The 27,220-nt window shown below is 31.3% G+C and overlaps 1 protein-coding gene across 1 annotated transcript in view; it reads left to right on the forward strand.

Moving 5' to 3' along the window:
• Nucleotides 1-17,378, forward strand: part of LOC118186855 (uncharacterized) — a 71,766-nt gene extending 54,388 nt beyond the window's left edge. Inside the window, exons 4-6 of the mRNA XM_085815949.1 lie at nt 5,340-5,433; nt 9,748-10,057; nt 13,667-17,378. Coding sequence (XP_085672075.1) covers nt 5,340-5,433; nt 9,748-10,057; nt 13,667-13,789 — 527 coding nt within the window. The 3' untranslated portion in view covers nt 13,790-17,378. The remainder of the gene's footprint in view (nt 1-5,339; nt 5,434-9,747; nt 10,058-13,666) is intronic.
• The last annotated feature ends 9,842 nt before the right edge of the window (nt 17,379-27,220 follow it).

The following is a 27,220-nucleotide window of genomic DNA, read 5'->3' on the forward strand; positions in this document are numbered from 1 at the left end:
AAAGTTTTACAAAATATGAAATCGATAATAAAACAAATTCCAAATTAAAAATTTTGTCTTCCACATGCCCATAATTTTATGAGGATTACTTCATTCAAAATTCGATGGCTCTATGTACCCTTGTTTTATCACAATGCGAGAAATAGACATACACTTATGCAGATTTTTCATTATTTAATTTCTTCAAATATAATGCAGGACTCTAACATTTGCTGACAACAGTTTGAAAAGTGAAACGGACATTTATAGTGATTCGACGCAAACTCGCAAAACGAAAACAATAGTCCTTCAGGGACAACGCCCCTTTGGACTAAAAATGTTATTTTAAGAGGAGAGATTTTTTTCATTTGATTTACAATAAGAACATTTTATAATTTCCGAGAGCCTATTTAATAATGGCAGTTTTATGCAGAATTATTTATTTTCAAGTTCTACGTCATAAAACGCGTATTTCAATTACTACTTGACAAAAATAATTTTTAAAATTGTTTGTTTTGAAAAATATATAAAATACTAGCCGCTATGCGGCCAGCCTTCGTCTGGCTTTTAAACGTATCGAAAAAAATGCCTAAAAGACACATCTGGAACCGATGGCCGCGTAAATTCTTCCAACTTTTTCTCTTTATTAAGATTCTAACCCTCCCTTGCATACGGCCATGATGTATCGACGGCCCTGACGTACTGTATAAAAATGTATTACATATATAAAAAAACTTACGATGAACTAAGCAGTATCCCTTAATACAAATATTAATTATCCTAATAAATAAATTAACCTACTTTTCTTTGCGAAATCTTAAGAACTCAAATGGTATAAAGGAGGTTAAGAACTGTTTCCTATAAAAGAAATCACTCAAAACTTTTCAATGTCTTAAAAACAGTGAAATGAGCAATAAATAACATAAAAGAATGCACAAACAAAAAATTCTGAAAAGCAAAGTATAATTAATGGTATTTTATCTTATATTTTCAAGAGAAAAAAATTACAATGAAATAAGCTATATCCCTTAATACAAATATTAATTATCCTAATAAAAAAATTAACCAACTTTCCATTGAAGAAAAAAGATCATGCAAAACCTTTCAATATCTTACAAACAGTGAAATAAGCTGAAAATAACAGTGACATAAGAAATACGATGAAAACTTGTTGCCAAACACATATTTCTAAAAGAATGAAACTATTCAAAATGATGCGATTTCATCAAAAATCTATCAACAACAATAAGAAAGGAAAATTGTTGCCAAAATCACATTTTTAAAGATGTGAGAAGTGTACTCGGAAGCTTTATTTAAAATTTTTTTGAAAAATACAAAATATTATCATTTTTCCAAAATTCTTTTTGTAAAAGCAGTCGCAAGGATGAAAGTGTAACGTGTCCAAAAATGAAAGAAAAATAAACTGTACATTTTTAAAAATAAACTTTTTTAGAAAATTCCCGTTCAAAAGGTGTTAAGCTCACTTTGTTAAATAAATTCGTATTGAATCGATTTATTGAAACACGAAATTTATTTTGAGTTCGTAAAATAGCTAAGTGTCTACGTTTCATGACGATGTGAAAATGGAGTGTGTAGAGTAAAGTCTCGCTTTCCATTATGTCTCAAAATGACGCGATTTCGTCACAAAACATAAAATAAAAAAAAAAATTCTATTTCTAATTTCGAAAAAATCGCTTCGAGGTGCACTGGCTCTTGTCTAGATGCACCTATGTACCAAATTTCGTAGCCGTGGGTCTATTAGCTTACGCGCAAGCGCGAACGGAAGACACACACAAAGACAGACTTTTTCTTTTATTATATGTAGAGATTACTGTTAATAGCAAATAGACTTTTTGTTGGACATTTCGGATTTGTTTTAAATTTCTTTATATGAAACTTTCGATGGAGATTAAAAATAAAATTACACAGTGATTGCTGAAGGATACGTTAAAAATTCAATTCATTAATGTTCATCATAATTCGTAAGTGAAAGGGCTATATAAAAATTTTCTCTCACAATACAAGAGCTATCTCTTATGTCTAATTGGTTTGTTATAGAATTTACATATAAAAATATTAACAAAATTTCCAACTTAACTGATTACTTAGAAATACAATTTTGTTGCGAGCGTACGGGTTCGTAATAAATTAAATGCACAAGTCGATAAAAAGTTAATAAAATTTATTCTTATCTCAAGCAATAAAACAAATGCTGAAATTTTCTCGGAGATATTCGTACAACATCGCAATATCTCACAGCAATTATATTTTAAACTACTAAAACGTTCAATAGAACTCAATTAAAAAAAAACACAGAGAAAGCTAATCCAATCTCACCGCGAATTCGCTACAATCAACTACAAGAACTAAGTAAACAACTGAATTGAGATGTTTTCCTCCCGCTTTTATAAGCTTTGTAATCAGTACGAGAACATTCTGGTATTTTCTCAATTTTTCTGGATAGCAAAAGAGTACAATTACGAGATATCTATTTATTAAAATGTTAAATGCGTATGCTCCTGTATTTTAGTTTTTCCGACGTAGCTTTCTCTTCGAACAAGTCTTGTGCTGCGCTGCACGGGAATATAAAGCAATTTTAATTACGAATTCTACTAAAAATAGCTAAATAAATACAAAAAACCATAACAATATAATTCATCATCTTAGAGATTCTAATGAAAAAACTTAATACCAATGTTAATAACGTATAGGGATTTTTTTTACTTCTTCGAACGTATTACAAAAAAAAAAAAAAAAAAAACTGCCATTTACATGTGAAGCATGTCTGCAACAGTAGTAACCTAAGTACTGTGAAAGATAGAAGTTTATTTATTTTCTTCTGAAAATTTTAGTTTGTTTATTGATTAAAAATCTCTGTAGTTTTAGAAAAAGAAAAATCATTTTGTTTTTCTTAGGAGTAAGGTGATGTGATGAAGAATTAAGCTTCGTTGTAAGATGAAACTAAATGTTCCAGGTTTAAAACTTTACTGTGAAGCGCATTTTACTTTTAAAACCTTAAAAAAACTTCAAATTTGTACTTTTATTTATTCATTTAAAAACTTATTCTGGATTTCAGGGAAAAGCAAAATTCGATTAATTTCCCAGATAGCCAGTGATAATCTTTTTAGATCCATTTTTTTTTTTTGAAGATGACAAGAATGACTCAAGAATTTAGCTTGGGCTCAAAAACTCATCATATCTCTTTGGGTTCGAGATTATACGTAAAGAAAAATTTCTCTTACATTCTGCTTTCATTCAGTTCTCCTTTCAATATTTTTGTAAAAAGTGGTTGTACATTCCCCAATTACAATTCCCCAATATTGCTGAAAAGAATTCAAGGAAATTCTTACGGCCATATCACCATATCATGATTCATAATACCTTTAATGGCGGATAAGATTTAGCTTTCGCAGTTTCTGAGAAATCTGCATCTGATCTTATCTCACATATACACGACTAAATTAAAGTGTCCAGATTTGTGCATGTACTCGAAATTCCAAATAAATAAAAAGAACAAAAGGTATAAAAAAATCCAAAAGCTTTCAGATTTTAACATACATTAACAAAATTACCTTTATTTATTAAATATCATGTTCTTCGCACTTAAATCACATAAAATTCAACAGCAATATCAGAAAATATTTTTAAATAACGTGTTTTTAGAATTTCCAATAGGAAATCTGGCGTATTGGAGATAAAAATCTTTCCCCCCCTCCCATACAGTGTCTCCATTGCTCGCTTTGAAATCGTTGAATTTTTTAATAAAAAATCCTTTTACAAAGTTTTACAAAATATGAAATAGATAATGAAACAAATTCGAAATTCAAAATTCGGGCTTCTAAGTGCTCATGTTCGGGTTCAGGATTACGTTATTACAAATTTGATGGCTCTAAGTAGCGTCGTTTTTTCACGATGCGAGAAACATACATACATTCATGCAGATTCTTCATTATTTAATTTCTTTAACTATAATACGGGCGGTAATACTTAGTGGTAACAATTAAAAGTGATTTGCGTTTATCGTGAAACTCCACAAAATCCCGTTTTGAGATTAAGAGCCCTTTGAGATAATAAACCAGGCTGCGTCTAGCATTGTAAGTATGATTTTACAAAGGCGGTAAGACTTATAGGATATTTTTTCCCCACATTTCCAGCATACCTTCGTGGTGTTACTGGAAGAACACTTAGCGCGTATTCAAGAGGTCCAGGTTCGTGTCCCGGCGAGACCATTTCTCATTTTTCATGTCTCCTGCTTCAAAAGAACCTAATGATTCTACAGTGGCACTCGAACTAAAAGGTAGCGAACAATAATTCGTCACCTCCAGGATTTGGCGACTGGATCCCCTAGTCCCCAGTCGCCCTTTAAAAAATGGGGGAATATATAAGGTGTTTTCTCCCTCCTTCCAGCATGCATTTGTGGTGTAACGGTAGCACTCGCGGCGCGCTTTCAAGAGGCTCAGGTTCGAGTCCCGGCGAGGACATTGCTCATTTTTCGTCTCTCCTGCTTCAAAATAACATAATGACTCTACAAACTTTAAGCAGGTCAGCTATATCTCAGCAGCGAAAGGGGAAGGAAGGGAATATAAGGCTTTCTTGTATAAGTGTAACAAACCTATCTTATTTGTAAAATGAGAATCATGTAAATAAGAACCAATTTTCCTTAAAAATCATCCATGAAGGCATTCCTTCCCTTACCCATGTAGCTCTCGTGTGCCGTGTCTTAATCTATTACTATACCAACCAAATGAGACTCTTGTTTGGAATATGATTCCGAAGCACTTAATGTCTATTAACTACGCCTGGCTAATCTGACTGACTCAGATATTGGACCCTTCTGATGAATGCAAGAAGGATTTCCCCTGAATATGCTTTATGATCTCGCTCGCTCTTTATACCTATTCTTCCATCCAGGCCGAAGTTTTAATAATACTGCATATTAGCAGTTTAGCTGTTGATTCTAGTTTCAATGTTTTCTATTAAAAATTTTTCTCCCATAAATTTGGATACCAAGTTGTTTTTCTCAGCTCTGTATGAGAGATATTCTTCCATAATACCGATACTTATCACAAATCTTGCTTTCTAATCTCATATAATTGAATAAGTCAAACTTTTCATGCTTGTTTATTAATTTGTCCAATAGTCATTAACAAAATAAAATAAAAATGCTTAATTTAAGTCTAAGGTTACGGAATTACTTTATAGATAACTTATCTTTCAAATCTTTATTAACTGTTCTAATTTAATTTGATGTTCTGTATTAATCATGGAGGAAAAATGTATGTTATGTAGCTTGTTTAGTTTCCTTCATTTAAATACATTTTTATCATATAATTATAAAAAAATATTTTATTTTCATATAGAGAAGGTACAAGGCGATGTGAGAGAATTCAGCTTAAAGCATCTTTTGTTTTTGCTTGGATTTGTGGTTGCCCCTTTAATCTGTTGGTGTTTTCTGTAAGTATTTAAATTAAGGAATTATATATTTTAAAAGCATAGATATGCTTTCTATTTAACGCATACTATCACCAAATTACATTAACAGTAATAATGAGATACATTCCGATGACATCAGAGATCATGTGACTTATGCGTAGCTAATGTAAACAAACAATGCAGATGACCTCAGAGATCACATGACTTATGTATAGCTAACGTAAACAGCAAGGTTATTCTTCCTCTTCTTCTCTTGCGGAATGTATCTCATTGCTTGCTATGTATTTTGTGCTCACGCTTAAATTAATACTAAATGCTTACATTTAAATTGTAACTTAATAATGCATTTCTTTTAGTCTATAAAATATTTTCCTTCCCTAAAAACACTTTATACAAAAGATTTAACGAAATATATGAGGAAATTAAGGAACTAACTCTTGAGTTTTCTCATCTTAATAATATAAATTTTCTTTTTAAATAACTAGAATTAAATGATGTGTTGCTTTGAAAAACAAAAGAGAAATTTGCGAAATTAATGTTTTCCCTTTTCTTCTTCCCCCCACATAAAACTGATTCAGTTTAATACATTCTTCTTTTAAGTGTTTTATTTAATTAAATGGTTAAAGCAAAACACTCGTCTAATAAAAGCAAACAGATTTTTGTAATAAAAGATATACAGTCCCTTCACAAAAATGATTTTTTATAATAGCATATATTATTTACTAATGATAATATCATCAGCTGTCCATTTGATGAGAGGAAAATACTATAAGAAAAGTACATCTATTTAATGTAGGTATAAAAGAATTCTTTTTATTCTTAACTTCTCTTTAATACTTTGATAAAGCAATAAAAATGCTAATTTTAAACATTTAAATGCTGCAAAAAATTAATTTTCATAAAATTATTTCATAGTTATTTATGGAAAAGAAACAGAAATATCGAAGCTAATAATAAGGCGTATTCAAATTAATTGGTAAATACGTCTTAATTTTAGCAAGAAAATTTTTACCGAAATTTCAAATTACGTACGTTTAAAAAAATACTCAGAATTTATTAAAATAATTTATTGAATTAAGCCTTTATATGGCATTGCTGCTATTATCCAGTCAAGATATCTTTCTCATTTTATCTCCATACAGTTTAAAAAAAAATTCTTCACATTTCCTTTACTAATTTCAAAAATTATTTTTATGAATTGTAGGCTTTTAAAAACGTAACGCAGCAAAATACTATACAGAATAAAATAGTAAATGTATTTTCCTTAAAATGGACTTTAAAATGCGTCCCTTTGAAGAATTAAAGTAAAATATATTAATTAAAAGATCATTTCTATATATCTTGCTTAAATAATTAATACACGCTCTCAAATTTGATTAAAACCGTTTTCAAACGTACAGCGTAACACTGAATAGTTTTTCTTGATATTACCTTTAGAATGGTAAAAAGTAAATGCTTTCCTAGCTCGTAGTAAAAATAATTCTTAATATTTAATTTTGTAATAATTTTCTTCAGAAATTAATGCATAAAATGCATGCATTTTTTTACTGCGATTAATTATGACAGGATTATATTATATCCTGTCAGAATATGCATATATATATATATATATATATATCTTGATTACAACGAATTATTGAAGGAAAAAAGTAATGTCTGTATCACTGAAATTCAAGCGACTTTTGTATTTCAATTATAATATCCCAAAATTACAAAAATATATTCTGCAGAAAATTTCACTGATTATGTTTTCAATATATTCCTCAGACTTTTAATTAAAATAGGACTTAATTATAATTCTTGGAATTATATCGTAGGTTTTATGTTTATTAATCAATTACCTTTACTGTCACTTCTACTTCCGTCGGCTCCCACCAGGTTGCAAATTAATTAATGTGTTTAAGTGCTGAGTTCTTGAGTTCGAGCAACAGATCATGGCGGTTATCACTGACCGTCTGGCTATACTATTTCTTCCAGCATCTGAATTATTTAAAATCAGCTTTAATTTTGCTAACCGCAAGTGCTCTCGTCAGTTGAGGGTCTGAGCCAAAACTTGTGGGCACATTTTGTCTTAATCCTTTAAATTTTACCTTAAACTTTGTTTCTGTTATTCCCATATGCTTTGAAGTTAGACTGCTGTTATTGAATATACTGTGTAAGTGTTAAGCTGATGAACTGATTAAATATTTTAGTTTAAACCTTCTTCTAAGTTACATTACTGAGAGTTTAATACGAGGAGAGATAAGTCACCTGATAGTCTCTGCAGATTCAGAAATTAGCATGAAACATAGTTAGGTTCCGTACAATCTTACATAGTGTGTTATATTATTATAATATTATTAAAAAGACGGATTAATTTATAATTTACTTAATAGCATTCATTCATTAATCTTTAATTCATTAAAATACTATGCTGTAAAAAAGAGTGGTTCCGGAAAACGCCTCTTAATGCAATGTAAAAGTCGAATAGTATAAATTAGTTCTTGCACAGTTTTCAATACTGCAAAACTGAGCTTAAAAGATGTATATGTAAATATATATATATATATATATATACGATTTTATTATTTTTTATCAATCAAAGTGAGTTAAGAGGGAAACATTCATAATTTTCCCATAATTCTACAAGATAAAAAGATTTACTAACATTAATTCGGTAAAGAGCACAGCATAAAAGTTATATTGAATTGAGGAAACAAAACATTCAGCTTTTTTAAAAGAAGCAAAAAAAAAAAAAATAAAAATAAAAAATAAATAAATAAATAAATAAATAAATAAATAAATAAAATAAAATAAAATAAATAAAAATTAAAATAAATAAATAAATAAATAAAATCTGAAATGTTTCAGATTTTAAATTACGTCCAAAGGGGCGTTTTTTAACATTTTGTGTGTTACCTTTCTTTATTAAATATCATGTTCTTCGCACTTAAACCATAAGATCCAGTGCAACAGCAATATCGCAAAATAGTTTTAAAACGAGCATATCTTTAGAATTTCCGATACAGAGACTCACGCGCTGGAGATATAAATGTTTTTTCTGCACAACGTTGCCATTGCTCGCTTTTAAATAGTTGAGTTTGTTACTCAAAAATTCGTTAAAGTTTTACAAAATATGAAATCGATAATAAAACAAATTCCAAATTTCAAATTTGGGATTCCAGATGCCCATATTCGTAGTAGGATTACGTCATTCAAAAATTCGATTGTTCTATGTACCGTTGTTTTATCACAATACGAGAAATATACATACATTTATGCAGATTTTTCATTATTTAATTTCTTCAAATATAATGCAGGACTCTAACATTTTGTGGCAACAGTTTGAAAAGTGAACCGACATTTATCCGTCCGACGCAAAATGCCAAAACGAAACTAATAGTCCTTCGGGATTCAAATCCCTTTGGACTAAAAAAAAAAAAAAAAAAAAAAAAAAAAAAAAAAACTGAAATTTTTCAGATTTTAAATTACGTCCAAAGGGGCGTTTTTTTAACGTTTTGAGTGTTACCTTTATTTATTAAATATCATGTTCTTTGCACTTAAACCATAAAATTCAGTTCAAGAGCAATATCGCAAAATAATGTTAAATTAAGCATATCTTTAGAATTTCCGATATACACAGTCTCGCGAGCTGGAGATAAAAGTATTTTTTTTCTATATAACGTTGCCATTTCTCGCTTTTAAAGCATTGAGTTTGTAAATCAAAAATTCGCTAAAGTTTTACAAAATATAAAATCTATAATAAAACAAATTCCAAATTTGGGATTTCAGATGCCCATATTCGCAGTAGGATTTCGTCATTCAAAATTCGATGGCTCTATGTACCATTGTTTTATCACAATGCGAGAAATAGACAATCATTTATGCAGATTTTTCATTATTTAATTTCTTCAAATATAATGCAGGACTCTAACATTTTGTGGCAACAGTTTGAAAAGTGAACCGACGTTTATGAGTCCGACGCAAAATGCCAAAACGAAAGCAGTAGTCCTTCGGGACTGAAATCCCTTTGGACTAAAAAATTAATTGGCAGATTCATTGGAATAAATATAAAACTTTCATGAGCAATAAGATCAGTTGTATAGCAGCTGGTGGTATAGCTGGAATAGCAGTTGGAATAAATTTTCTATCTGTGTGTATTTAGTCCACTAACATGGTACTTGATTCAAATTCCTTTACTGATATTACAAGCATGAGAAGTTTTAAAACAACATTTTGATTTGTTGAATTTTTGAAAACGATAATGGAAAAAATTTCTTGTAAAGATCAAGAATACCTGCAGAATAACTGCGCAATTCTCTTAAGATCCTAAGCAATTATTTTCTTCAAATTTAGGAACTGCTTTCATGGCGGTAAGTGCCGCAAGAAAGAGCCCCAGCCGTCAGAAGCTCAACGTATACCGACAGAACGAGACTCAACCGTGGACAACATGAACAATAATGAGGATGTAGATAATAATCCTGATAATCCACCTGAAGCTGTTCCTTCCACTACTCGCACAGTTTCTATCACTCTTGAGGAAGTTCCAGTAGCACTTCCGTCAGCGCCCCTTGAACCAGAAGTAGTGCTGCGTCCTGGAGGGCAAACCCAGACCCCTTTAAAGTGCGAAAGCCCTCCTCCTTATTGTGAATCCACCGACGGAAACGTAAGTAAAATTTAGCCGTTATTAGAAGAAAAGTCAGTATTTATTTTCTTTGAATGTATTCTTACGAGTCTTTTGTCAGTAGTCAGTCATTATTATAAATGAAAATTATAAATTAAAATATTGATACTTTGTACACTAGAAATTAAAATCTACGTAATTACAGAGTTTTTTTTAAAAAACAGTTTGTGAATCTACAAAGGCTTTTAAACATAGAGGCTGAGCCAGAAATATGGCTAAACAGTAGAAATAAATGTGATGGGATACTCATTATTGTATAGAAGAAGGCGTTACCGAGATGGTGCTGAACATGGAGCAGCAAGTTACAAATGGAGCATGGGCGACTGCATACAAGAATGATTGCAAGATCACGAGACTAAAAAAGTGTGGTTTTAACTTAGCACCCTTTCCTTAACTAAGGAAAAGTGGGGAAAGTGGCTATGAACATACAACGGGAGACATCCAGAAAAGAAAACCTCCTAGAAGAATTCTCGGTAGGAGTGATGCAAGATCAACCGTAATGATTGTAGAAACACTAACAGCCCACGGTAAAAATAATTTGAGTTCAATTTCAAGAATTCACTATGCGATGATATTATGTCATAACACTATCATATTCATAACACTATCTTCTCAAAATGCGGGTAAACGTGTAGCCATAATACTGATCTATTCTGTATACAGTGTTTATATAACGTTGATGGTGGGGTCGAAATTTAACCCAAATACTGCGTTACACTGAAAATGAAGAATCCACGATAATTACATGAGTATTTACATAGCTCAGTAGAACTCTAATTATCCAAATAAACTACATTTATTAGCCAACCCAGATAATCTGCAAATCCAATTAAGTGGTATTTTTTTTCTGGTAGGCAATAATGCTATGAGGTTCCAACCTCTTCTCTTACATCTATGTGTGTGGAACCTCGAGAACTGGTAAGCGAATAATCGCTTTAGCGCAGGAAACTCAAGAAGGGTTAATTACGCTTTATTTCTCAAAATAAGAATTTACAGTTGGCTCCTGTCTTAGAGCGTACAGAAAAGCCTCCACTTGGGCTTGAACTCAAGAGTACTAAGAAATCAAACTTAACTAATTTTTAGCTAAAAGGATATAGCCGAAGCTATCAAAATTCTAAAGGCCCCTAAATTTTAACTAAACGGCGAAGCTATCAAGGGCCTGAAATAAGGCCTCGCGTAGTAATAGCTTAGAGAGAGTGTAGCCAAAAGGCAAACGCGCGCTAGTCAGAATCTTGGGCTCTCTAACGAAGTCAGTGGAACTTCGACTTACGTACCGCTCTTCCTTCATTTGCATTAACCACGATTACAAAAACACACTGTGGCAGGAAATTGTAAGCTGAAATTAGAAGGGACAGGAAAGTAACTTTAACTAAAGATAACTGTTAAAAACTTCGGGAAAACCTTACAATACAAATAAATGGATAGTATTTTTATCAATCTTATTTTATTTCAACAAATACAGTTAAGGAAATCCACCAGAGTGATAAGATTTCATATGATAAGATAAGCAAGTAGACTGAAAAAGGAGGTTCGGTCAACCTGGTGCAGAAATAAATGTTTTTGTCAAAAACTAAAAGAATGTCAAGGAAAGAAAGGAAACTGTCTGATTCAATTTCAAAAGCGAACTGAATAACTGGATCAATCAAACTCATAACAGATAAAATCTTTATTAAATTTTCGTTATTTCCGCTAAAACGTTGTAAGTGCCGTCGGCGTAACAGATCCAGAACGAAATTAAACTGAATATTACTTGGCTAAATTGAACAACAAAGGATTCAGGTACCTGAAGTTCCGAATAACAGAGCTTTGAGCAATTGACGTTTTATTGCGTGGAGAATAAAGGATAAGTTTATTTAGTTATTCTAATGCTACTGAATTCATATTGCCAATTCCTTTCTTATTTCAAGGAAATTCGGGAGAAATTGTAGGTAAAATATAGAAATTGTAGGTAAATTGTAGAACTGTACACTGTGGGGGGGGACAGTTCTATTTCTCCCGTTCTACTGTGTCGATTGACGAAATTCAGCTTGTGTTTTTCAAGTCTCAAAAGCGCGACTTAGGATATGTATTAGATTTATATATAGCATTGTTCTAATATAGGCATTTTTACACAAAATCAAACTTTTTCTGAAATGAGATGCCAATTTTTTTCCATATTTCGATTCTACGATTCAGACTGCCAAGTTTTGCAAAAATCGCACGAGTAGTTTTTAAAAAATTAGCTCTCAAAATTTTAGCTTCTCAATTTAAATTAAATTTGATATATATCTATTCATATCTCTTTTTTATTAAACTTACTTGATTCCTGCTTCCAGAATTCGAAATTTAGGCTTAATCTAAATATAATTCGCACATTTTTTTATGATTTATTCTTAAAATTTGTATTTTTTAATATTTTTTATAAATTTTTCGAAAAATATTTTATGTTACACTCTATAAAATTTTTACAAAATCTTAAAGTAAGGGTACTTCTAAGCATACCTGAAAAACTCTAGAGTTTTTTTATACAAAATTTCCCAATATATACGTGAATTTATATATTGGAGCTTCAGAAATTTGGAGTATTTATTATAAGCAATAATAACGAAAATGTATTTACGCACTTTTTTAAAGTTATTTGAAAAATGAACAATGAATCTTTTTACCGCTCGTGCATTAGTGAATAAAAAAGAAAAGAAAATAAATTGCTATAAATTAAGAAGTTCGCCAAGTGAATTATTCTTGTCACAAACTGAAAAAAATCCATCAAGAAAATTTTTTAAATTTCTCAATAAACTTCGCACCAAATTTTCTGAAATTTAATATTTAGGCGTAATTTGAGTCGTAGAAACGAAATGTGGGAAAAATTGGCATATTATATCAGAAAAGTCCGATTTTAATAACAACGTAATAATGACAATAATAATAAATGTATACGTTTGATATCATATCTATTAGCTGTTATTGTAATTATTATGTTTCGTGTTTCATTCAAGATATAAGAATCAACTATTTTATTTTTAAGCGAGTCACAATTTCTTGGATAGGCAACCCTGATGATGATCCTTTCTCCGAAGCTATTCGTCGAATTTTATCACTTTTTTCAATATCCATTATGATACATTTGTTTTTACGAGAGCGCAATAGAGTATATATATATAACAACACTATGGTTGTAGTGGATTTATCTCTATTTTTAATGAAATAATTATAGGGTTATATGCATAGAAAAAAATAAATATTATCTATTGATTTCTATGTCTGTTTTACAGGACTTTGAGTTCATAAGTGGTTTTCATTCTGTAAACCCACTTTAATCAGTTAGTAGTGAAGTTATCCAACATTCTCAATTAAGTGACCACCAGTCTGTTCGCTTTGTCGCAGAATGGGGACTCAATTTTGAATATCTATCATAAAAACATCCGACGTAAGAATAATTTACGAGATATTATTTTATTCAAATTCCTGTGCTGGAGACTGCAAGCCACATGGCAGTGTAGGGACCACTTTAATGCTAGTATTAGAAGAAAAAATTTGAAATTGCATTTAAGTAAGCGTATTTAAGTAAGTGTTTTATATATTATGCTGCATAAAATCACCTTCTTCTTGCAGTGGAATCCTGATTGTGGTCCTCCACCTTCCTACGAAGATGCCATTCGTGGAACGGATGTAAACATTCAACAAACATGGCAAGCTATCTTGATTCTTCCTTCTGTAGCAAGAGAAAATGCTTGAACAGCTATTGCTTGTAGAAATTTTCTGGAACTTCTCAGCCTCGAGGAAGGCACTGCAGGCTGGCCTGATTTGTCTTGGATATTTCCGGAGAGATCTTACATTGCTATCACCGGCAAATAAGTGATTGTGTTTGCAGTGGACCGACGTCTGAGGCAACATCACGCGGCCAATCTCTACAGCGAATTTTTCTGACTGACAGATTCAGGAACTAATTTTCAATTGTGTATCAATAGTTTTCTAAATGAAAACGACCGGTGAAAGACGTGATCACATTAATATCACTGTTAGAGAAGGAAGTACAGTCTTATTAAATTCCCAATAGCTGACACACTAGTGTGCAGGTATACGATCGTATACAAAGGCGTAGAAAGCGTTAGATGTTCTAGGGAGCGATATTTAAGGAATAATTATTTATACGCATTTTCTTTTAGTACTGAATACAAAGAGATACCGACATAACGTCAGGTTTTTATGAATACATATGTCATTATTATGGAAATAGCATTAAAATAAATATCGAAAATTCACCGTCAAACAGCCAAAATGAGTTCTATCTTTTTAAAAAAATTAAACTTATAAATCATAAATTCAGGAAAACTATGAAATCGCATGACACTGATATAAGTTTTTCCTGACTGAAAAATATTTGGTTTGCACAGAGGCGAAGGCAAAAATATTACTTCTGTAGGATGGAGTTATATAACCTTCTTCCAATAATGACATACATGACTGATTAATTGCGCACATTTTGTACAAATAGAGTGGATGTATGTGTTTCTTCTCATATTTTCAATTTGCCTATATCTCTGCGTTTATATTTATGCAGCTTATCACTGAAAACATTGGCTTATCAAGAGCTTTCGCTCAGAGGTGGGTATAAAATATTTCTCACAGAAACTTATTTGGAATTCTTTTCAAAAATGCATTTCTTAAAAACATTTACAGAAAGAAAATAATGCCTTTGAAGGTAATTTCAGTCAAAATTTAATTATTTATTTATATTTTTACTAGCCGCTACTCGGCCAGCATTCGTCTAGCTTTTAAATGTACCGGGAAAGTGCCTAAAGGGAACACCAAACATTAAATTAAAAAACTGCACAGAATTTTACTCTGCAGAACAAATATATATATATATGACACAAAGTTCAATAAGAATGTATTACATATATAAAAAATTACAATGAAATAAGAAATATCCTTTAATACAAATATTAATCATCCTAATAAATAAATTAACCAACTTCCTGTTGCAAAATCTTAAGAATTCAAACGGTATAAAGGAAGTTAAGAACTTTGTTTCCTAACAAAAATCATGCAAAATGTTTAATATAATTAAAATTATATATAATTGAAACATAAAATTAAAATATTACAATGAAATATGCAATAAATCTCCTATTTTCAAGAGAAAACAGCAGTCCAGTATCCAAGGCAATGAATGAAAAACTGTTGCCAAAACTGCATTTCTAAAATAATTAAACTATCATCAGAAAGCAATAACCAATCAAAATTGTGCATTGTGGATGACATAATTCAAAATATACAAACCTCTTTGCCATTAACTAATAAAGAGAGAGAGAGAGAAAGAAAAGGAAATTCATTTCTGTTCTGCCTTTTCTGTTCTGCACACATGTGCGTCAGATTAAGAAGATTGCGATGTTCGTGTTGCGTGTCCAAAAATCAAAAGAAAAAAAAAAGCAACATTTTATCTCATATTTTCAACAGTCAGCAGTCCAGTATACAAAGCATTGAATGAAAAACTGTTGCCCAAAACCACATTTCTAAAAGAATGAAACTATTCAAAATGATGCGATAAAATTGACAAGATAAAATTTAAAAAATCTGATTTGAATTTTGAAAAAAAATCTCTTCGAGGTGCACTGGCTCTTGTCTAGATGCACCTATATACGAAATTTTGTAGCCCAGGGTCTATTAGCTTACGCGCAGTACGAACGAAAAACACACAGACTCTTTCTTTTATTATATGTAGAGAAGATAAACTCTGAATTTACTTCCCTTATATAATAATATGTAGACTTGGGTAGAGAGTTATATTTGCGCTGAAGTTGAAGAACTAGAGTAATGGTAACTGTTGACTAAAGTAAACAATAATCTGAAAAAGATCTGCAAATCTTTAAATGCAACATGGACTCAAAAAGGGTTCCGAGTATTTGTCAGGTTTCTATAATTCCAATTCAGAACCAATAAAATGTGTTGTAATTCATGCAGTTAAACCGCCGATGATATAATTCTTCCAGTTAAGGGGGGAAACTGTACCTTTCGGTATAAGGACTTAATGTAATGAGATGTGGCTATTTATAATACTTTAATTTTCTTCGAATGATCTCTAAACTGCCATTTTATTCTAATGTGCTGTTCCATAATACATCTTAGTATCTCATTGTTATTATTCATTCATACTTTTTTGTGCCTCTGTATATATAAGAACAAATTTTGAAGTACCTGCGTTTAATTTCACTCAGAATACTCTATGAGTCTAAAAGCTCATAACATTGACTTTCTATTTGTATGGTTTTAGTTAATGCAATAGTTCAGAAGCTCTTGCCATTATACGCAATTTAACTTTGGAGATGCTCCTTTTAACTCAGTGCTGAAAACAGTTTAAAGCCAAACTTGCAAACAAAGTTTGCAAAACAAACAAAAGAAATCAAATTGCGAATGCATACAACCACCAACACTTTTAATACAATTTTGAAACAATATTTGCAAGTTATTTAAGAATTTATATAAATGCTCAGAATCGTTTTAGTGTATTTATGAACGTTATATAAAAATTTTATTTTAAAATATTTTTACTTATAAAACTCAGTAGTATTTCATATCTCACTTATTTTTATTTGTCGTATTTTATTGCGGTTATTAGTTAACACATATTACATCTACTGACACTGTCAAATTTTCATTGGATGAGCAAAGCTTTTATGATATTTTTAAAGCATTTAAATTAATTTTTATTATTTTATAAAATTATTTATATAAAATCAAAGTTTTTAAAAACATTATAAGAATAGTTGGTATCTCATTAAGTTCCTTTCTAAACATTATTGTTGCTAGAATGAGCACACAAGAACTGTAACACTCAAAGCAAAGTTTTGCCATTTCTGTTCATTTTTGCACGATTTGCCGGGCACTGGCAAATTTTCAAGCCAATTTGGAGAATTATGTGCAGTATTTTAAGTGCAGGAAAGTTTTACAAATTTTCATATAAACTATTTATATATACATTATTTTTTTACTGATTTAACTGCTCAAGTTGCTCAGTCAGACAGCAATTTTTCAAAGCTGATATGAAGTCGCTTTTCAGATGAATTCAAGCTTTTATATTTCCGTGTAATCGTGTTGTACTTCCACATGTGTCTTTTTTACAGATCTATAGCTCAAAGTAATATTACCGTCATTGAGTACTTCTATACATATCTGTGATTGCCAAGTATTTGGTCTCAGCAGCTTTTACAGCCCACGTGTTACAGTGTAGAACGCTGTTTATAACAATACTTAAGTTGCATAATATGTAGTGAATTTTATTCGTGTGTATTGTCTTGTCCAATAAAATTTTATGTAAAATTTCCTTTGAAATATTTATTTTTATATCTGCTAACTAATACATCAAAAGTACAAAAGGGGTTGAGGATTAACTTATTGAAATAAAGCAGTCTACTCGCAAGAAGGTTTATCTTTAAGGAAGACATTTTTTAAAAGAATGAAGTAAGAAATAAAAAATAATTTGAAAGCTTTCAGATATTATATTACGCCCAAAGGAGCGTTTTTTCTAACGTTTTGTGTGTTACCTTTATTTATTGAATATCATATTCTTCGCATCTAAACCATAAAATTCAATTCAACAGCAGTATCACAAAAAAAAAAAAAAAAAAAAAAATTAAAAAGAGCATATCTTTAGAATTTACGATACACAGTCTCGCGCGCTGGAGATAATTATTTTTTCGGTACAGTGTTGCCATTGAATAATTTCGTTTTGAAATAGTTGAATTTTTTTCAACTATTTCGTTAAAGTATAGAAAAAATTCGTTAAAGTTTTACAAAATATGAAATATATAACAGAACAAATTCCAAACTCCAAATTTGGGCTTCCAGATGCCCATATTCGAGTGGAGGACCACGTTATTCAAAATTTGATGTTTCTAGGTACCGTTGTCGTTTCACAGTGCGAGAAACATACATACATTCATGCAGATTTTTCATTATTTAATTTCTTTAAGTATAATGCTGGGCTCTAATATCTGGTGGCAACCATTTGAAAAGTGAAACACCGTTTATAGTCAACCAACGCAAGATGCCAAAACGAAATTAATAGCCCTTCTGGGCAAACTGCGCCTTTATGTTAAAAACTGATATAAAAAAGCTTTCATCAGATCTTTATTTGAAGGCTAGGTTGCACATGAACGCGAAGCACATAAGCGATGCACCTGGGCTCAAAGTACCTGAGCAGTACTTTTGCGCATTAAAAGAAGGAAAAGCTAAGAAATTTGTAAATAAAGTGCTCGACAATTTAAGTGCTCTTTTGTTTAGTCAATAAGAAAATCTATATTTGTTTCCTATGCCTAAATTGTTTCTAAGCTTACAAACTATTTATTTATCAATCATATTATATTTCTTATAATAAAATAAAAGAAAATGTAACATCATTCTTGAAAACACACGCGATAGGTTACGTTCTTTATCATGTAAAGCAGGGTTTCTTAAACTGTGGGTCGCGACCCCCAAGGGGTTCGCAGGACCTGCAGCAGGGGTCGCCAAAAATTTAGCACTTTTGATATTTCTTTAACTTATTATAATAATTTTACAATTACCAAATATTTTTACACTATGTATCTGAAAACAGATAAAGATAAGACAATACAGACAAAGGAAAAAAAAACTATTCGACGCATTCTTTTTATAACATAAAAGTTCATTTTCCTTGCTTTGCACGTGACGCTGTCATTTCGTCTGTTACTTTTTTAAAATTTTCACATTATTCTATGTCTTAAAATTAGAAATTAAAGTTAATGACCTAAAACTGCAATAGTATATTACAGTACAAGTGAAAAAATTGACAGTTTCACTCATGCCTGTGTCGGATTTTCGCAATACTTATGGGGGTCCCAAAAAATTTTTGTAAATATTATGGAGTCCTGGGGGTTGCGAAAAAATCTCAGTGATAAATGGGGGTCGCGACTGGAAAAAATTTAAGAAATCCCGATGTAAAGTATTCTTAAGTTTCTATTTTGAAAGTAGAGTTCTGTGGACGATACACTAAGTCTTTCACTTCGTTCAACTGTTACCACTATTATTGCCTAAAAGGAAAGGATAATATCGCGCAGGGCTTTTCAAGGGAATTGGTTCGTATACCCATTACACATGAGAAACCCACGAAAAATTCTTACTGTGTTTGTATTTGAATATTTTTTTTTTTAATTTGTGCTGTGATAACAGTGCCCTTTTAATTTGAGACGAAATCTAGAAGAGTGCTATTAGTGTTAACAGCTCTCTTATCCGGCAGCTTATGACTGAAATTCTAGGAATAAAAATCGTACTTATGTTATACAGCAGAGAAACCACGACATCTTTGTACAGCTAGCTCACAGTAGCAGGAAGTCGAACATATAGCAGAAACACAATATCAGGAAGTCGACAATGTTCAAAGGCAAAACATTGATAGAAATAAGCTATTTTAGAATTATAAATGGCATTAATACAGAGTGTGTTTACACATGTTTAGAACGATTTGAGAGCAGTTTAGTTAATGTTTAAAATGTAAAGAATAATTTTTTGATGTCTGATCTGATATCCTATTTTCTGGATTGTAAGTCTGCATTGTGATTTCCATGATAGAAAGGCTTTTCATAAAATTTCAAGGCATAATGATTTCCGTTCCTGTTTCAATACTTTCCGGAGTTCATCAATCGTGGTAGGTTTGCGCTTAAAAGGAGCTCTTTTCAAGAGACTAAGAGCACAATAATGCATCGGTGAAGTGTCAGGTGACTTCACAGGAATACGTTGAAAAGGTAAATGTGAAATACCTATATCACTCTTCATTTTTCCACGGAATGCAGTGCTTTTCGAAGTATATGACTTGTTGCTTTATTTTCATGACTCTTTCACTGGAATAATAATATCAGTCACTGGAATAAAGAACTGAAATTTCTTCTGTAAATATCGGACGTAAATCTTTCTCTTGATACTTGATAGTATGTTAAGTTTATATATATATATATATATATATATATATATTACGTTAAGTTTATTTTACTTATTTTTAATTTTCCTTTGTAAGAGACAATTCCAATCATAAACACTTGCTGAAACTTCCTTTGCATTGACTGAACCATTCTCTTCGTTTCGATAATAAATAGATCTCTCCTTTATTTATTTATTATTTTTTTACAATCATTTAGGTAAACCCATGCTTCATCAAGGGTCACAATGTATTTATATTTATCGCCCACTAAATAGTTTTCATATAGGATTCTACAAATTATTCTACTTTGAGCCACAAAAATTAGTGAACATTATGCTTTTTAGTTTTTTTATTTCGCAAATCTTGGTCTGTTTATTTTATTTATTGTTGCTTCAGATGTTGCAACTGATTTCTGTATCGGCAGCTTTTCTTTTGTTATCAACGATTTAACTTTAGAAACAGTGTGTACCTTTTTTAGGTATTCGTTTGGAATCCTTCTTTCGAAGTAGAAGTAATGATTAACGGTTTTCCCCTTTCCGATTAATAATGTTGTTTATTTTGCACTTAGAAATTTTAATACCATGCATTTCACAACGTTTTTGAATTATGGAACAGGGATATTTTTCTTCAGAAAGCGCAGAAGTATATCCTTTAATCCACAGCCTTTTTACATACGATATTTTGAAAATAAATTTAAAAGCACCAGACGATATTTGCCATTTCAAAGAATAACTCTGCCAGAAATTTTTATTCAAAACATTTGGCCTTTTTTTAAAATTCTTTATCCAAATCATTTTAAATTTTGCAAACGCCCTCCGTAACATATGTAATACTTTACTTAACATACTTACAAATGAAAAATTAAACTTAAATTTTCTAAAAGTCTTACTGAAACCTGCGGCTTTTAAATTTAAGCAAAACGTGAGAGGAAGATAGTAAATATGCTCTGAATATTTTTCCAATAGTCTAGAACACAGTGTTAGCAATGTTTTCTGTATTTTACTTTCTTAGAAAATGTTTGATAAATGATTAAACCTTCTAAAATTGTGTTCGCTTTTGTATACAACACTTGCCACTGGTAACTGGCTAAGATGATAAGTCTTTGAGTGATAAATCATTCAAAGACAGTCTCTTCGTTGATCTGTTTAGAGTGCGGGCACTTTAGGCTTGGAACATTTCACCCATAATTCAAACAGACTAATTTTATGCAAACTTGTTAAAGAAAATTATTCGAAACCTGTTTCGCTGAATATCATACTAATGAAAAATACTGGTTTAATTATTTTACGTCTGGGAATAAACTGCAAAGATAACAAATTTTGACGGCAAATTGCGAAAGCATTGGCAGGGAAAGAAAAAAGATGTTTATTTTTTGTAAAAAAAAATACTGTAACTATGTTTATACAGTTTGAAGAGATAAAGCACAGTTATTGGCTGAACACGATGAATACATGCCTTTTTCTACTCATAGAAGAGATAATTCCATGGACCAATCACGTGTTACAGCAACATCAGATGAGAAATCTGTAAAAAAAACCGACGCAATCTTGGGAAGTAGCAGATAACAAAATATAAGCCTCATTCATGCCTTCAAACACCAACGCAACAGTTTAAAGAATTAATCAGTGCCGAATTACTTAACTGTAATGAAAAGATTTCATATATCGCAACTGATACATTATATGCAATAAATATCTATGCATTATGATCTAGATTTCCTTTTTTAGCCTAAATGGCTTTAGCCCAGATGAGCTATTAATTTCTTTTTGGCATTTTGCGTTGAAAACTTTAAATATCGTTTTACTTCTCAAACTGTTGTCACCAAATATTACAGCCTTGTGCTATATTTAAAGAAATTAAATAATGAAGAACCTGCATAAATGTATGTATGTTTCTCGCATTGTGATAAAACGACGGTACACCAAATTTTGTATAACGTATGTCTCCACCCGAATATGGGCATCTGGAAGTCCAAATTTGGAATTTGTTTTATTATCTATATCAGAGTTTGTAAAACTTTGAGTTTTTAATTAACAAACTCAACGGTTTCAAATCAAGTAATGGCAACACAGTAAAAAAAAAAAATATCTCCAGCGCGCGAGACTTTGTATCGGAAATTCTAAAGATATGCTCATTTTAAAATTATTTTGCAATATTTCTATTGAGCTGAAATTTATGGTTTAAGTGCGAAGAACATGATATTTAATAAATAAGGGTAACCCACAAAACGTTAAAAAAATCCCTTTGGACGTAATATAAAATCTGAAAGCTTTCAGATTTTTCCCCCCTCTTTATGTAGTTGGAAAACAGAGTAAATTTTTAAATGATAGTTAGCTAAATTTTGTTCAAAGATATGTAATATGTTCTGATATGTTCAAAGATATGTAATATGTTCTGATATGTTCAAAGATATGTTCTAATAAAATAATGCGGCACAAAATCTCAGATTTTTCAGATAAAGTATTTCAACTGAAAGTCACGTTCCGGGAAAGGCGTATACAAATAACAAATAATAAAGTATACAAATAATTTTGGTTAATATTAACGTTCTTTTTACTAAAGTTTTTACTTTTTTACTACACAACATTATAGAAGTTACGGAAGACTTTGCTCCTTTAAAAAAGTAAAAGTGAAAAATAATCCTCACTTTTTTGGGTCAAAAAGTTCATTTTATAATTCTTGTAATAAAACTTTATCACGTATGTTACTATTTTAAAGTTTCGGAATAGGACAAATAACGAAAGTAAAGAAATCCTAATTTTCACAAAACAATCTCTTTACTTCCTTGTACGAAAACAATCTCTTTACTTCCTTGTAGTATTGTAATCGCGAAAAGTTTCAGGCAGCATATTTCAACGAAAATATTTATTTTGACCGGTATCGAATGCAATTTAACGATGTTTTTGAGTGACATCTGTACGTAAGGAGAGAATAAAAGACTCTTTTTCTCCAAAAAAATTATAAAACTGCTTTAAAATGAATTCTGAAGAGAATTTTTCGTGGTGTCTGTACGTACGTATGTATTTCTCATAACTCAAAAACGAGTAACCTCAGAACATTGAAATTTTGTATATAGGACTGCTATAACATGTAGATGCACCTCGTATTTTGGTCGCATTCATCCGCACCAAACGTATATAAATATTATTTATATATATATATTCACTTTGTTACTCGGCTCAGTGATCTCAGTTTCTTTACTATTATATTTGTAAATTGTACACTTTTTGCTTTAAAAATGATTGAATTATGTTGTTCTTATCTTCCGGTTAAGATTATTATGCCTTTAGGAAATCTGAAAGAAATATTTGTAGAATTATCAACAATTTAAAAGCTGTTTAAGTGCGGTTAAGCCTAATTTTTAAATAACATGGCGGATATGTTTGTTTACATTTCAAACAGCAGAATAGTAGTAGATTTGTTGCCAATCTAGAGAGACTAAGCTTCGCAATAAAGATAACGCCTTCATTTATTATTGCGAATTAAGTCATGAATAATCCTTTCTGGATTTTTTTCAAGGAAGTAAGTGTTTAAAATATACTTCGTAATTTTTAATATAGATATTTTCAGTTTTTATGTATTTTTTTATGTATTTGTCGTCTTGGGGGGAGAGAACCTTTACTCTGTGCCACGCAAAAAACCATTTTTCAAATGAATTCGAGAGCAGTAGAAATGGATATTTTCATTGAAATATGATACAAGAAATTTTTCGCGATTACAATGGTTTCTTTACTTCAAAAAGAGGAAAGTAAGGAAAGTACGTAACGTATGAGAGATTATGCTTAATTTTTCTAAAGAATCGAATTGCAAAGTTTACCGAATTGTATCTTTCGCTTACCCTCAAGAAAGCGTTTAATCCTTTTTCATTTTTCTTGGCAAAGGTATTTGTTGTCAGATGAATTGAGATACGCAAATTCGGATCTTTGATTATCTGATTCGTAACTGAATGATCTAGATTCAAAGCAAAATATTCCTTAATGTTTTGGTTGAGCACTTCAGTCTCTTCGAAGGCCATCATAACGAATATAAACACAGACATTTTCCTTATTTGATAACTCTAGGGCTAGCAAAATACCCTCTTGTCTAAATAATGTGTTTTCATATTAAAATATTTTGAAATTCTATGATACATGTTGACGTTGCGAAATGTTTTGTGCATTAGCTCATAAATAATTATAAATAAAGTTTTTAATTTTTTCATATGCTATTTTAACCAGCGAAAGGTTTCCGGATTTCATTTTTTTAACCCTGTTAGTTTCCAAATAAACACAAATATATCGTATTAGTTATGAATCAAAAATCAATTAAGATATCAAACCAGCTCTTCACATTCTCTTACTTTGATGGTTTGACGTTTTCTTCTGATACTTCATAAACTTTAATATTATTTACATTGATGACAAAAATTTAGGTAATGCATCTGCTGGTATATACGCAGCATTCGAAAACGAGGATTCTTGAATTCAAAATTTAAGACATGCTTCTCATAAATGTAGTTTCTTTTTTTAATTGCTAGTTTATATTTATTCGGACAGTAATCACTTCTATCGCATTTAGTTGAGTTCGACGTCGATAAGTGCATTCTTCAGATAAGTGATATTAGATACCATATTAGGAACAGAAACAATACAGTTTTGGAAAATTAAAGGGTAAGTTTGTATCAAAAGTCTGAAAGAGGTATGGATTTATAACTTTTGAGCCTTTCACAAAGCTGTATTCTTTTTCTTGAAAATATATTATTTACATCATCTTTTACAAGTAGACCACAGTACTCAAGCCAAGTTACTTGCTGATTATGCCATGAGAGGAACAGTATGAGATTGAAAGCATTTCGTAGTAGAAGAAACATCACCATATTAAAAAATCAGGGTCTATTGTTATACTTTAGGTCTATTCACTATTCTATAAGAGATGCTCTTCGAATATTTCTTGATATTTCCCTACAAAAGCACTTAATATTTAATCAAGGTACACAAGTATGATGAACGAAAGCCTACCAAACTGATACTCTGATCTCTTTTCAAACTTTCTTCTCAAAATCCTGTCACTTATGACATCAGACATCTGGTTCAGACAAAGTTAACTTTCTTGTAATCTCCAAATACAACTTTCAACAAGATTGCTTCATAATGGGACTTCGTCATTAAAGAACAGGCAATTTTATGCCGAAAAATTATAAACCTCCATTAGAGTGCCTCACCATAAAGGAGTTTTCAGCATTATGAAATTTAGTTCCTAATATATAAAACTCAATCTCATGAAACGTGTAGGAATCCTTATCCCGAGTTACCGCTAAGCAGAAAGGCTTTTAGTTTGCTTCTTGGACTGGGGGCTGATCTGATGGCGTAGCCATCTTGCATGAAGGTATTGGAACCTTTTTGCAAGTTGTGTCTAGTTTACCGAGAAACGTAGATGTCTCGGCACGAAGCCATACGGTTCGGGCATCCTCTGTCAAGTTCGTTTCCTATCATAAAGATTGTAACTTTAATCAAGATACCGGGATGTGAAAGTTTTAATTTTAGGGGACAGTCACCGACTTGCATAAATCGTTGAGATTACAGGATGTGAATATTTCCCACTTTTATGCTGTATAGTAAAGAATTAGTTCCAACAATCATAAATTTGTAACGAATTAACAGCGACGGGATGAACGCGAATAGCTTAATATGTTTCTTTCGAATTTTTATTGCAGGGTCATTAAATCTTTATCTTCCAATCAGTTAATCTATCTTTCTTTTTTTATGAATTCTGAAATTATGATTCATATTTCCTCTGATTTAAATTATCGATATCAGGTGACAAGGCCACTTGCGTCTCGGAAAATTTTCCGATAACTCCATCCGCCTCTGAATACCTCGACATATGGTTGCCCGTGTTTTTATGAAAATTGCTTTGCACAAATTAGAAACTAATCTTATAAGATACTAAGGTGGGTTGTAATGGGTTTCTACTGGATAGAAGCAGTACTTCCCAAACTAATCTTCATGAGAGTAGGGTCACCTTTATACTGGTTCACATTATGATGGTTTCTGTATTTTCGAGCAATGGGCGACTTGGATAAAAGCCTAGCAACTTTATTACTGCACAGCTTTACGAAGGTGCTTCTTTTGTATAAGTCTTCTTCAATTGAACTACAGCCTATTGCAGACCAAGGCCGTCTCAACAAACTTCCTCCAATGGATCCGACCAGTCACTACAGTCCGCCAACGACTGATTTCTAAAGCCTTGAGATCTGCCACCACAAAATCTATCCATCTTGCGCGAGGTCTTCGTCTTTTCCTCAACACTTTCAAAGGTCACCTTTTAAACACGGTTTAAGGTTGTCACGTCTAAAAATTTATCCAAACCATCTGATACGATAAGATGTGATGACTCGGACAATATTAGGTTATTTGTATCTTCTATAGATTTCATGGTTAAAAAAAAACTCTCAGTCTATTATTTTCTCTAACTGGACCATATATTTTTCGGAGTATTTTCCTCTCAAATATTAGAAGTCTTTCTTGATATGTTTTTGTTAATGGCTAGAATTCTCTACCATACAATATAATAGGTCTAATAACAGTTTCCTTGAAGTTTAATGATTTTGAATAATTAGTGTGCCTAATTCATAGTGTAGAGTTACTGCAAACGAATGGACCTACGCTCTTTAATTAAAAGTGGCACTTTTTGTCACTTGTTACACCTAGATAATTCTTTTGAGTTCTGCTGGCATGCAGTTCTATTTTTTACACCCTCAGTTATAGGTATCTCGAGAAATAAAGATTTAAAAATTAGGCAAAAAAGCAACTTTAGTGTGGCGGATGTAAACTTAGGTTGAAAAATTATTTTTGCAAAGAAGAGCATCCCGTGTCTAATCGCTCTCGAAATCGATGGAGTTTTATTCAAAATCTATGCAGACCAACCACCAGCCGAGCCGTAAAATCGCTGTAGTTGGGACCCAACTCTGGCTGTATTTGGACCAGAGTAGTTGGGAAACCGCTGTAGTTGGGACCGGAATACAATCTCAAATTGTATTCCGACTATTTTGTAATCTACTTATGTCCTACATCATTATTTTAATTAAATACTGGATGCAGGGCGTATACTGTGGGATTGCACGATGTACCATAATAGGGAAAGTCTAGACCTTTTGGAAAGCTTCAGTCTATGTAAATTCCTATAAAACTTGCAACCCCCCTTTTTTTAAGAGTTAGTATGGGAAGGCATTACCAGTTAACCTATGGTACATC

The sequence above is a fragment of the Stegodyphus dumicola genome, chromosome 4, assembly GCF_044657685.1.
Source record: "Stegodyphus dumicola isolate Sdum_Otavi_A_Nest chromosome 4, ASM4465768v1".
Lineage (NCBI taxonomy): Eukaryota > Metazoa > Arthropoda > Arachnida > Araneae > Eresidae > Stegodyphus > Stegodyphus dumicola.